The 13,413-nt window shown below is 38.0% G+C and overlaps 1 protein-coding gene across 1 annotated transcript in view; it reads right to left on the bottom strand.

The window, feature by feature from the left end:
- LOC108513759 (ATP-binding cassette sub-family A member 3-like) overlaps nt 1-13,413 on the bottom strand; it is a 163,109-nt gene that overhangs the window by 70,137 nt on the left and 79,559 nt on the right. The window contains 4 exon segments of the mRNA XM_017849615.1: nt 1,582-1,879; nt 2,849-3,014; nt 3,308-3,406; nt 12,887-13,037. Of these exon segments, the coding sequence (XP_017705104.1) occupies nt 1,582-1,879; nt 2,849-3,014; nt 3,308-3,406; nt 12,887-13,037 (714 nt within the window).

Below are 13,413 nucleotides of genomic sequence, written 5' to 3'. Positions count from 1 at the left end.
GTGGTTTGCTGCACTTATCAACCCATCACCTAGGTATTAAGCTCAGCCTGCATTAGCTGTTTTCCTAATGCTCTTCCCCCGCATCCTCCAACAGGCCCCAGTGCGTGTTTTTCCCCTCCCTGTGTCCATGTATTGTTCAGCTCCCACTTATAAGTGAGAACATGAGGTGTTTTCTGTTCCTGCACTAGTTTGCTGAGGATAATGGCTTCCAGCTTCATCCATCTCCTTGCAAAGGACATTTCTTTTTATAGCTACATAGTATTCCATGGTATATATGTACCACATTTTCCTTATCCAATCTATCATTGATGGGCATTTGGGTAGATTCCACGTCTACACATACATGTGCAAGTATCTTTACAACAGAATGATTTATATTCCTTTGGATATATACCCAGTAATGGAATTGCAGGGTCCAATGGTATTTCCAGTTCTAAATCTTTGAGGTATCACCACACTGTCTTCTACAATGGTTGAACGAATTTACATTCCCACCAACAGTGTAAAAGTGTTCCTATTTCTCTACAACCTCACCAGCATCTGTTTCTTGACTTTTAAGAATAGCTATCATTTAAAAAGTAAAAAACAAACAAACAAACAAAAAAAACAAAACACACATATGCTGGTGAGGTTGCAGAGAAAAAGGAATGCTTATACACTGTTGGTGGGAGTGTAAATTAGTTCAGTTACTGTGGAAGAGAGTGTGGTGATTCCTCAGACTTAAAGACAGAAATATAGTTAGACCCAGCAATCCCATTACTGGGTGTATACCCAAAGGAATATACACAATTCTATTATAAAGACACTTGCATGTGTATGTTCATTGCAACACTATTCGCAATAGCAATGACATGGAGTCAACCCAAATGCCATCAATAATAGACTGGATAAAGAAAATGTGGTATATGTACACTGTGCAATACTATGCAGCCATGAAAAGGAATGAGGTCATGCCCTTTGCAGGGACATGGATGGAGCTGGAGGCCATCATTCTTAGCAAACTAACATGGGAACAGAAAACCAAATACCAAATGTTCTCACTTATAAGTTGGAGCTAAATGAGGAGAACACATGGACACATAGAGGGGCACAACATATACTGGGGCCTACGGGAGGGTGGAGGGTGGGAGGAGGGAGAGGATCAGGAAAAATAACTAATGGATACTAGGCTTAATATCTGGGTGATGAAGTAATCTGTACAACCCCCATGATACAAGTGTAACTGTGTAACAAGGTAAACTTGTATCTTTACTTGTTGTCTCTTTACATAAGATTTACTGACCTCTGCTATAATATGTTAAATAAAACATTTACAGTTTGGCTTTAGATAAAATAAAACACACAAAAATCTTAGTTCATGTACCCATGAACTTAAAAGTTAAAAAATAAATAAATAAATTTAAAAATCTGAAAAAATGAGGGCATTCTTTGACTTGAATATAACTGTCTCTAAGACATTTGTGACTAACAGGGGAAGGATGGAGTGGGTAGCCAACCACTATAGTTAAGACCTTCTTTGGAAGTAACACAAGAAGATCATCTCTGAGAGCAGTTCTTTTTTTTTTCCTCAGTGAGCTTTACCTCGTACTTCCTGAGGTCTTTGGTTGTCAGACTCCAGCATACTCTTAAGGCGTTCTGAGAGAGCTGCAGTCAAATCAGAAGCCCCAGAAATAGAAAAGGGCACAATGGTTTGACCATATTGACTCAACTCCATTTGCCTAATCATTTCATGCTGTGAAGAAGTTTTACTAGAACTTAAAAGAAAGGCAAGGGAGCCTATGAGTCCCAGTATCTGTAACAAAAGCAGTTTCCAGTTGCGCCAGTTGAACATCACCCTCTTTACGAACATGGCATAGAACTGCTGGCTGTAGAGGAAACACTAAGGAAAAATGAGAAAAACATAACATTACAATAGTTATAGACTTAAACATGCCATTCATGTTGAACTCCATTAAGACGAATGCTTTGAAATTCTGTGGTATGAACATATACAAGTTTTATATTACAAACACATAAAGTTTATAGAAGTAAGTACTTGGAATATAACCTAAGGGTCATATGACAGGACACAACTGTATGATCAATCTTTTCTTTGTATGAGGCAGGGGTCAACAAACTATGGCCCTATGGCCTGTTTTTATAAATAAAGTTTTATTGGAACACAGTGATGCCCATTTATTTCTGTATTTTCATGGTTGTTTTTGTGCTATAATGACAGACTTGAGTAATTGTGAAAGACACCAGATGGCCTGCTAAGCCTTCAATATTTGTTGTCTCTTTACGTAAGGTTTACTGACCTCTGCTGTAATATATTAAATAAAATGTTTACAGTTTGGCTTTAGATATAACACACAAAAATCTTAGAAGGATGATTTTCCTCAGACTCCTGATAGCCAAGAAAACTAGGGTGCTTTATAGAAGGAGTAGATGATTACAAGAAGAATGAAGAAAATATTTGGCAACTCAGAATTCCAATGTGAAGGATCATACTAATTAGGGAACCATCCCTTACACAATAACAATTCCCAATAGGAAAACTTAGAATACTTAAAATAGTGTGCATATTGAATTATTAAAAATCAGGCTCACTAGTACCCTTAACTTAGCCTCAATAAACCAACGCATTTTGTGGTTACTGATTTGAAAAGAAATGAATTCTAAAACAGAAAAAAAGGATGGAGGAATAACAATGGTGAAAGCAAACCACTGATATCTTATCTAAAACCCATCATTTCTGCATTAGAAAACTGATTAGGAAGTGGCACAGACTGCTTGCCATCTGATCGACAAAGTGTACCTCTTGCACTCCAACCATATCTACACCAGGTTTCTTGGTAAAGGTGCTTACCCCAGTATTAAAGTTAACAGTAGGGCTTTCATTCAGGGTGGGAGGATCTGTTCCCTCAACATTTCTTGATATGTTCTTATTCTGGTTCCTGTTGGATGCTTGGCCCATTTGGGAGGAAGACTTCATAGCTTCAATTTCTGTTTGTGACTCTTCCGTGTAACCGACCCTACATAAAAAAGCACAAAGTATTTCATTTCAATCTTATTCCAAAGTATCCTGTTTGAAGAATGTGAGTTGCAGCCCCCAATTCAGAAGGCTCCTTGGTGTGCTCATTGCCTGGCAGAAATCATTACTTGGAAGCAACATGGTACTTGTGGTAGAGCAATGGTTCCCAAACATGCCCCGTTGCCCTTAAATTTCTATTGGATGAAACCTGAAAGTCTGGAGAACTTACAAAGGGAACTAAGACATGTTCTTTTCCCTCCAGAGATTTTCTTTTCCCTATACATTGTCACTCACTTGAAGAAGACTTCTTCCATGGTAGTGACAGAGGCACCAACGCTAGAAATGCCCAGGTTTTCTTGTTCTTGTTCCAGAGCAGTAAACAGAGCTTCAAAACTAGGAGTAGAAGAGGAACAGAAAAAGCTAGCACCAAACCAGATGATTTTCATATTTATGTCTTTTTCTTCTAAGATAATTTCCTCTCAGCAGTAGGGAATATGTAGATCATTTTACATTTCAATGCTTATTATAAGTTTATGCCTCTGGTAAATCAGAAAGGTGGGACAAATGGAGAGAAAGAGACTAGCAAATTGCTATAGCAATTTATTCTCTGAATTTCGTACAGTGCACACATATCAATTTCATACTTAAAGTAAAAGAGAAAAAGAAAATATGGTGAATCCACTCTACTTAGTTCTTGGATACCCATATTGTTAGTCTTCTAAGACAAGGATCAGGAGACTGTATATATGTTAATATCTCTAGTCATGAGTTAACTTATCATGAACATGAGCTAACTTATCACGTACATATATGCTATGGTTCCTATTACTCAGTAAATATTAAAAAAAGAAAGAAAATCATACACAATAAAAAAATACTAAAAAATAGAAAATGAAGTAAGTGCAGTAAAACTTAAAGACTTAGAGGGAATTATGTGATTAAATGTCCAGAAAAGTCTATGGAAGTTGACCCAGATACAATGTGGAGACATCAAGTCTTTTAAAGAATGGTCTTCCTGGGAAGACATTACAGAATGTTGTGTTCAAACGATTATCTTTTTCAGAAACCTCCAGTTCTCAAATCTGTCTCGAACCTTCAGTTCTCAAATCTATCTCTATCCATTTCCAGTGAAGGTCAGTTGAACCTGTCTTTGCACACACTCAGTGTTAGGGGAATTAAAAATTTCCTTTTAGAAAATCTATCAAACTTGCCTCCATATTCAAGCTTACATTCTATCTAGTTTTGCACATTAGTTCCAATCTTACACCTTGAGGTTATTTAATCCATCTGTGTGACAGCCAGTCTTTGACATATTTTAAGTCCATTTTCTCCTACATTTCTTCATTTCCAATATATGACTTCTCTACTGGGATTCACTCATATTTTCTTCTTTTTCATTTTTAAATTTGGGCTGAGTATGGTGGCTCATGCCTGTAATACTAGCACTTTGGGAGGCCAAAGTGGAAGGATTGCTTGAAGCCAGGAGGTTGAGACCAGCCTACGCAAAATAGTGAGACCTCATCTCTTAAAAAAAAAAGTCAGCTGGGCATAGTGGTACATGCCTGTGGTTCCAGCTACTCATGAAGACGAGGTGGGAGGATCACTTGAGCCTGGGAGGTAAAGGCTGCAGTGAGCTGTGATTGTACCACTGCACTTCAGCCTGGGTGACAGAGCAAGAATTTGTCTCAAAAAAAAAAAAAAAAAAAAAAAAAAAAAAAAAAATTTAAAGTGTGTGCATTGTACAAAATTCAGAAAATAAGTATATAAAGAAAATAAAAACTATCATAACACCATTCATCAAAGATAACCACTGTTAATACACTATTATTTTGGCAAAATTATTTTTGGTTCTTTTGGCTTTATGCAATATATGACGAAGTTAGAATTAAATTGTGTACTGCTTTAAATGTATTAATATAGCACAAAGTCTTGATAACCTAAATATTCATCACCAGCTTAATGAACAAATAAATTACAGTATGAATATATGACAGAATAAGATATAATTAAAATGTAGATTTCTCCACAGTCATTTCATAAATGAAGAGAGCCTACAATTCCTAACAGAAAGTTGGCTGAGAAATCCTGGTGAGTAAACAAGGCAAGATTCAGAACATTAGTATGGTGGAATCCCATTTCTAAGAAAACTATTATTATGAGCCAGGCATGGTGGCTCATGCCTGTAATCCCAGTACTTTGGGAGGCCAAGGCAGGTGGATCACCTGAGGTCGGGAGTTCGAGACTAGCCTGGCGGCCAACATGGTGAAGCCCCGTCTCTACTAAAAATACAAAATTAGCTGGGTGTGGTGACATGCACCTGTAATCCCAGCTACTCAGGAAGTTGAGGCAGGAGAATCGCTTGAACCTGGGAGGCAGAGGTTGCAGTGAACCGAGATCGCACCAGTGCACTCCAGCCTGAGCAATAGAGTGAGACTTCATCTCAAGAAAAAAAAAATAATAAAAAATAAAAAACTATTACTATGATTGTATACATGTCAATATATACACATGGTGTTCTTGAAAAATATGCATCAAAATAAAGACAACACAAAACAAAATAAACACACAAAAATAAAAATACACATCAAACTCTTCTCAGGGATTACTTCTATGGAGAGTAACTATGAGAGACTTTCACTTTCTAATCCATATACTCCAGAAATAAATAAGTTCTTTAATTTTTATCATCATGCAACCATAAGGAGATTAGTAAACTCTAAGTTCCTCAGTAATAAAGCAAACAGTAAGCAAAACAGAATAAAGAAATAAATAACAAAGCAAATTATTTCATCAGTCAGTTGTATTATAAAGTCCTATTATGAATCTGACCACCTCAAGTATACCTGTTTTTCTAATTATATAAGTTTATAAACCTTTTTTCTAATTATATGTTTTATATGCTATATATAATACAGATATTTAATACATATGGATATTATCCAGATAATATATATTATCTTTTGGGGGGAATAGAGAAAAACATAAAAATGAAAAGAATCTGACTATCTCAAATATATCCCTGTTAAATATTTGATGTACTTCTTTCCATCACTACATATATTTTTAAATTTAGATTTTTTTTCTTCTTTTCTGTGGTGCAACATACGTAAAATGCACTACGTGGTAAATGATTTTTTCCGTATGAGTATACCTGGATAACATCCAGTTAAGACAGAGAACAGTTCCAGTGTCTCAGAAGGGTATTCCAGGATGCCCCTTTCTGGTCGACAACCCCTTTATCTGCACACACAGACACACATACACATGTGCATATACACACAACATATGGTAACAATTGTATTAGAATTCTAGAATCAAAGATTTGTTTTGCTTTTTCTTGAGTTTTATATAAACAGCATCTTACAGCATATGCTTTTCGGCCCAACGTAATGTCTGTGAGATTTCCTCATGTTGTTGCATATATTACTAGTTCATTTTCTTTTTTTTTTTTTGAGACAGAATCTCGCTCTGTTGCCAGGTTGTAGTGCAGTGGTGTTGCTTATATAATTAGATATACATATAACTTATATAATTAGAAAAACAGGTATACTTGAGGTGGTCAGATTCATAATAGGACTTTATAATACAACTGACTGATGAAATAATTTGCTTTGTTATTTATTTCTTTATTCTGTTTTGCTTACTGTTTGCTTGGTTCACTGCACCCTCCCCCTGCCGGGTTCAAGCGATTCTCCTGCCTCAGTCTCCCGAGTAGGTGGGACTACAGGCACAGGCTACCACGCCCAGCTAATTTCTGTATTTTCAGTAGAGACGGGGTTTCACCATGATGGCCCAGGATGGTCTCTGTCTCTTGACCTCAATGATCTCCCTGCCTCGGCCTCCCCAAGTGCTGAGATTACAGACGTGAACCACCGCGCCCGGCCGTAGTTTATTCTTTTTTATTACTGAGTGGTATTAATCCATTTCCTGCTAAAGGATATTCTGATGGTTTTTGGTTTGGGGCTAGTATGAATAAAGTGACTGTGAATATAAACATTATTTTACATGTATTTTAATGGACTTGTCTCTCCTAGGTATATACTAGGAGTGTGATTACTAGGTCATACGGTAAGCACATACTGAGCTTACCAGAAATGACCAAATATTTTACAAAGCAGTTTTACCATTTTACACTTCTACCAGCGATGAGAGCCGGTTGCCATGTTCACGTTATAGTTCATCTTCTTAGCTGTAGCCATTCTAGGGGGTGTGTAGTGGTAATGTAATGCTTGCTTATTCTTCGTTAATTTTGCATAGTTCTGGGAAGAATTTTTGACATAGTCTTCTCTTTCATCAGTTCTGCTATTTTCTGTCATAATTATTTGGTCAGTTTTTTTTATTACCCAATCAAGAATTTATCTCACTTTTCCTCTTCAAAACTGCTGGGGGTCTAGATTCATAGCGTCTTCTTTAATTTGATTAAGGCTACAAAGCAGAGAGTTTCAGAAGTTTTCTATTTTTGCAGTACAATAATTTTCAGAATTGGCATTTTAAATTTAGTATCTTGTCCACAATTCATTCTTTTCCCCCATCTTTATAAAAGGAAGTTGATATTTCTCCAGGACTGACATACGATTATATACAATTTCAGGAGGAAATGATGTCTAAGACTTAGGTGTGATTCTACTTGATAAAGTGATTTTTCTTCTAAATTCTCATTCTAGGTATTGTTTTTTTCTTTTCTTCTTTTTTTGCTCAAAATCAACTTTGGTATCATTGGTGGTATCAATTTGTGAAGCTTAAAATTAGGATGAGATTGGCATGTCTCCAGTTTTCTAACACCATGGTATAGATGGAAAAGCAAAAAGTTTTGGAGTTAAATGGGCCCGTGTTCAATTTCAGCCTGTGTTCAATTTCAGCCTGTATCAGTAATAACTATTTGATTTAATCTTTCCATTTGATCCACTATTATGATTTGATTGAATCTTTCTGACCTTAAGAGTCGTCATATCATTTGTAAAAGGTAAAATAAGTATGCTTTTATAATCCCTTCATGGCGATCTGAGTGGCTCATGTGTACATCTTCATTTGGAGACTGTAATTTATTTGCAGCTGTGAGGAACACTGTGAATATCTCGTCTTCCTTTTTGCTGTGCATCCCTTTTAATTAAAAGATCATTCTCTTCGATCAAAATATTGAATTTAAAGAGGAGTTGAGAAATTTTGCTTCCTTGATGACAGCGTTGAAGCTTCTTTTCCTTGACACTCTTGGGAAAGATCTAGCTTCAGATTTTCTTTTCTTACCGCCAGATCCCAACCTCAAAATTCCATTTTTAAAATACAAATGGAGGCAAAATTAGAAGAAATCAAGGCTCATAAAAAGAGGCATTGCCAAAGCAGAACTCATGCCATAAAATTTCATCTGGATCTATCATGTACACGTTTAATTTCTGGTCTATTTTTTCCTGATTAACCTGCTGGTCCTTATCTCAAATACTAGCTTTGTTTCTGTTCCACAACATAGATTTTTGTAACCCTCACATATCTTTCCAACTGGGCTGCTTAGGAGCCAACCTTTGCTCAACTCTTACAAAAGAGTATAATGATATTAACTACTTTCAAAACTTTCTTTGAATAACACGTTGCGGGGATTAGACTTCCTAGTAATATTCTGTATCGGCCTGTCTTATTTGTTCTTGTTTACTACACTTTGGGTATTGCTCCCTTTTCTTTAGATTTGGATTTGGTGGTCAGAATTTCATATTGAAGTTTCCAAACATTCTTGAGGAACATTTCTTTTCAAAAGATCATGCTATGGAATCTTGCTTTTGTGTATACCTTCCAATTTTGTATGTGTCTGAATCTATCAAGTTCTGTCCTCCTTTTCTGCCACGAAGTCTACCATGGTGTATGGGAAACTCTCCCAAAGTTATCTGACTTTTTTTTTTTTTAAATCTTCAACTAACATTTTCTTGATGATCAGAATTAGGCTTACAGTAGCAGTTTCTTTCTCATTTCCTCCATCTTTCTAGGAGGTTTAATCATTGGCAAGAAAAGTCAGGAATGCGTCAGGAGACCTGTAGCAACACATGTCTATATATATATATATACACACACACTGTAATCACGTCTGTATTACAAGTCTACACTTGAATTATTCCCTGTATTATTATGAATCTTAAACAAACCTGTATCCAAAATATATTATGCATTTCCTCCTTCTAGCTTGCAGGAGTTTCACAAAATGATATGTAACTTACTTCTTTCTCCTCCTGTGGTCACCCACTGTTTTTATTTTCTGTACATTTCTACCTTCTAGATCTAGAATTTTAAGCATATAAATATTCCCTGATATGCAGCACTATTCTGATGCATCTCATATCTATCATTCCGCTATTACATTCTAAGCTTAGGTTTCATTCTACCAAGTCTCAGCATTGTTTTACAAGTTACGACCTTATTTTAAAATTTCTTCTTCTGGCCGGGCGCGTTGGCTCACACCTATAATCTCAGCCCTTTGGGAGGCTGAGGTGGGTGGATCATGAGGTTAGGAGTTCGAGACCAGCCTGGCCAACACGGTGAAACCCCATCTCTACTACTACTACTACTACTACAAAAAAAAAAAAAAAAAAGCCGGGCGTGGTGGCATGCACCTGTAATCCCGGCTACTTGGGAGGCTGAGGCAGGAGAATTGCTTGAAACTGGAAGGTGGAGGTGAGGTTGCAGTGAGCCAAGATTGTGCCATTGCACTCTAGCCTGGGCNATAATCTCAGCCCTTTGGGAGGCTGAGGTGGGTGGATCATGAGGTTAGGAGTTCGAGACCAGCCTGGCCAACACGGTGAAACCCCATCTCTACTACTACTACTACTACTACAAAAAAAAAAAAAAAAAGCCGGGCGTGGTGGCATGCACCTGTAATCCCGGCTACTTGGGAGGCTGAGGCAGGAGAATTGCTTGAAACTGGAAGGTGGAGGTGAGGTTGCAGTGAGCCAAGATTGTGCCATTGCACTCTAGCCTGGGCAACAAGAGCAAAACTCCATCTCAAAATATATACATATATGTAATTTTTTCTTTTTTTGTTTTTTTTGAGACAGTGTCTCACTCTGTCACCCAGGCTGGAGTGCAGTGGCATGATCTAAGCTCACTGCAGCCTCAATTTCCTGGGCTCAAGTGATCTGCGCACTTTGGCCTCCCAAAGTGCTAAGATTACAGGTGTGAGCCACCAGGCCCAGTTTGTTTTAAAATTTCAAGATGACTTTCCTTGTGAGATACATTCAATGAATTGAAATACAGGTATATATGATGCAAAATTACTACTTTTCTGTTCCATAGTATTTATTCAGGCAAATAAATACATATTAGAACAATGTCTGATAGAAACTAAGTGCTCAATTGCTGTTAGGTATCAAAATTTTAGCTGGGGTAGAAATCACTGAGTATTTAACCATCATTTCATTCTTTTCATATTATGCCCTGAAATAACTAGATTTATAGGTATTTCTTTTTCTTATATTTTCTTCATCCCAATTCTTTTAGCTTAAAACTCTCCCCATAGGGGAACCTCACACCGGGGCCTGTGGGGGTGTGGGGGGCTAAGGGAGGGATAACATTAGGAGAAATACCTTATGTAGGTGATGGGTTGATGGGTGAAGCGAAACCACAATGGCATATGTATACCTATGTAATAAACCTGCATGTTCTGTACATGTACACCAGAATTTAAAAGTGTAATAATAATAATAATAATAAATTCTCCCTGTTAGAACCACATGTTCTCACTCATAAGTGGGAGTTGAACAATGAGAACACTTGGACACAGGGAGGGGAACATCACACACCAGGGCCTGTTAGGGGTGGGGGGCTGGGGAGGGATAGCATTAGGAGAAATACCTAATGTAGATGATGGGTTGATGGGTGCAGCAAACCAACATGGCACATGTATACATATGTAACAAACCTGCACGTTCTGTGTATGTATCCCAGAACTTAAAGTATATATATAAAAAACAACTCTCCCTGTTAGAGAAAACGTCATCCTGAGCAAATATATACATCCCTAAATTCATGACTTTCATTTTATTTTGTACTGTGTCTGTCATTCTATATCTACGGCCCAGAAATCTACAATCAGTTCTTCACCTTCTAGAGTTTCTTCCTATTTCTTTCATCTGAGTGCAAATGATTAGTAAGATGATGTAGTCTCACCATATCGTCTGCTTCCACGTTCTCACATTTCCTGTCTTAGAATCTTAACATGGTGTTTCTGATCTTGTTTGAGAATGCCGTTTGTGGCCATACAAATTAGGATAGGCAGATAGTGTGGCAAGCTTAAGCAAGCTCAAGCAAGCTTTTTATCTGTGTCTCTCCTTCAGATGGATTCTGTAGCTCCCGGTGGATCATGACTACAACCCTGGGCTAAGGCACCAACATAAAACCTGCTTTCCATCTTGGCTGAATGAGTCAACTGCCTTGTATCACTAGGGAGACATATCTAGAATATTATTTCCAGTTTTTCACTGTATTTAATTCTTCTACTCCAACTTATGACTAGGGTCTTGGTTCTACTCCACTGCCTGATTAGCTGCACCAAGCTGCTGGTTCAAGAACTTCCCAATTTCCCTTCCCTTCCCTTCCCTTCCCTTCCCTTNCTTTCTTTCTTTCTTTCTTATTTTTTGAGACAGAGTTTTGCTCTTGTCACCTAGACTGGAGGACGATGGCGCAATCTCGGCTCACTGCAACCTCCGCCTCCCGGGTTCAAGCAATTATCCCTCCTCAGCCTCCCGAATAGCTGGGATTACAGGCACCTGCCACCATGCCTGTCTAATTTCTGTGTTTTTAGTAGAGACGGAGTTTCACCATGTTGGCCAGGCTGGTCTCGAACTCCTGACCTCAGGTGATCTGCCTGCCTCGACCTCCCAAAGTGCTGGGTCTACAGGTGTGAGCTACTACAGCAGGCTGAACTTCCCGATTTTCTGAGTGAACAGAACTCAAATGGCACAGTTCTTCTTCCTTTTCTGTTTCTTTTATGACACATTCCTGTTGTTCTGGAAAAAAAAATTGAAGTCCCCCATCTCTCATATTCTTTTTTTTTTTTTTTTTTTTTTTTTTGGAGACGGAGTCTTGCTCTGTCTCCCGGGCTGGAGTGCAGTGGCCGGATCTCAGCTCACTGCAAGCTCCGCCTCCCGGGTTTACGCCATTCTCCTGCCTCAGCCTCCCGAGTAGCTGGGACTACAGGCGCCCGCCACCTCGCCCAGCTAGTTTTTTGTATGTTTTAGTAGAGACGGGGTTTCACCGTGTTCGCCAGGATGGTCTCGATCTCCTGACCTCGTGATCCGCCCGTCTCGGCCTCCTAACGTGCTGGGATTACAGGCTTGAGCCACCGTGCCCAGCCATCTCCCATATTCTTTATGAATATAACAACTGACTTGAATCTAGAGAATACCAAAGCAACTACATAACTGTATGTGGCAAGAAGCTAAAAATATCATACTCTGAAAGTCACCAATGAATACTCTTAGTTTCTTTTTCTCTTTTTTAGGATAGTTATCACAGGAAAAGTTATTATTCTTTGACTCCCTTTCATGAGTAACTTGGCTAACTGGTGAATCCAAGCTGCCTATTTCCTCTCGGTTCATGTCATCCTGACTCTAAGAGCCATGTTTAATTAAGCCATCCATTTTTTTCTCTCATTATCTTAATATTTCCCTTCACTCAATTCACCAGGAGTACCAAAAACATTCATCAGTTATCCCAATTAACACCAGAAAACTATAGCCATTAGGTGCATCTCTCTGTTCAGTGCAAATGGCAGCTGTAACAGGATTTTTGTCTTGTTAGATAAACTCTACTTGCTAAGCCTGAAGAAACTAGGAAAAGAAACAATGATTTCTGGCTCTCTAAGAATTACTCATTTAGCATTCTCTGGATCCATACCTGTGTGCATAATTTTTGGGCAGAATAAAAGATAACTCAGTTCCAACATCATTCTCCAAAGTGGCTGTCGGTATATAATAATGAATTAATTTCAAGACTTCTTCAACATTACAGTCAGGTGTCTTCACCATGACAATGCGGTATCCCACACCTGAGAAAAATCCATGTAGAAGAACAAATAAAACGATTTTGTATTTCCCATACTTGTGAGATCACACGTGACTTTCATTACCTGGGTAAGCTAGAAGATAGGGCATGTCACAGATCATTAAATTGCAACTCTAAGGAGCCTAATAAGTACTTCTTTTATAATTTCATTATTTCTCTTAGGGACTGATAGTGACCTGGATTATATAACCAGACAGAGCAGAGATAGGATGAAAAGCCTCATTATCTGGCTTCTCATCCTATTGACATTGAAATCTGAGAGGACAAGATTAATATGCATTAAAGAGATATTTGTTGGTTGTCTACTACATGCCAGGTAGTAAATAAGTCAGATAAAAATCCTTTCAGAAATCGAAGAA

The sequence above is a fragment of the Rhinopithecus bieti genome, unplaced genomic scaffold, assembly GCF_001698545.2.
Source record: "Rhinopithecus bieti isolate Rb0 unplaced genomic scaffold, ASM169854v2 scaffold_1918, whole genome shotgun sequence".
Classification (NCBI taxonomy): Eukaryota; Metazoa; Chordata; class Mammalia; order Primates; family Cercopithecidae; genus Rhinopithecus; species Rhinopithecus bieti.
Note: the sequence above shows the minus strand (reverse complement) of the source record. Positions and strands in the feature narration are given on the sequence as shown.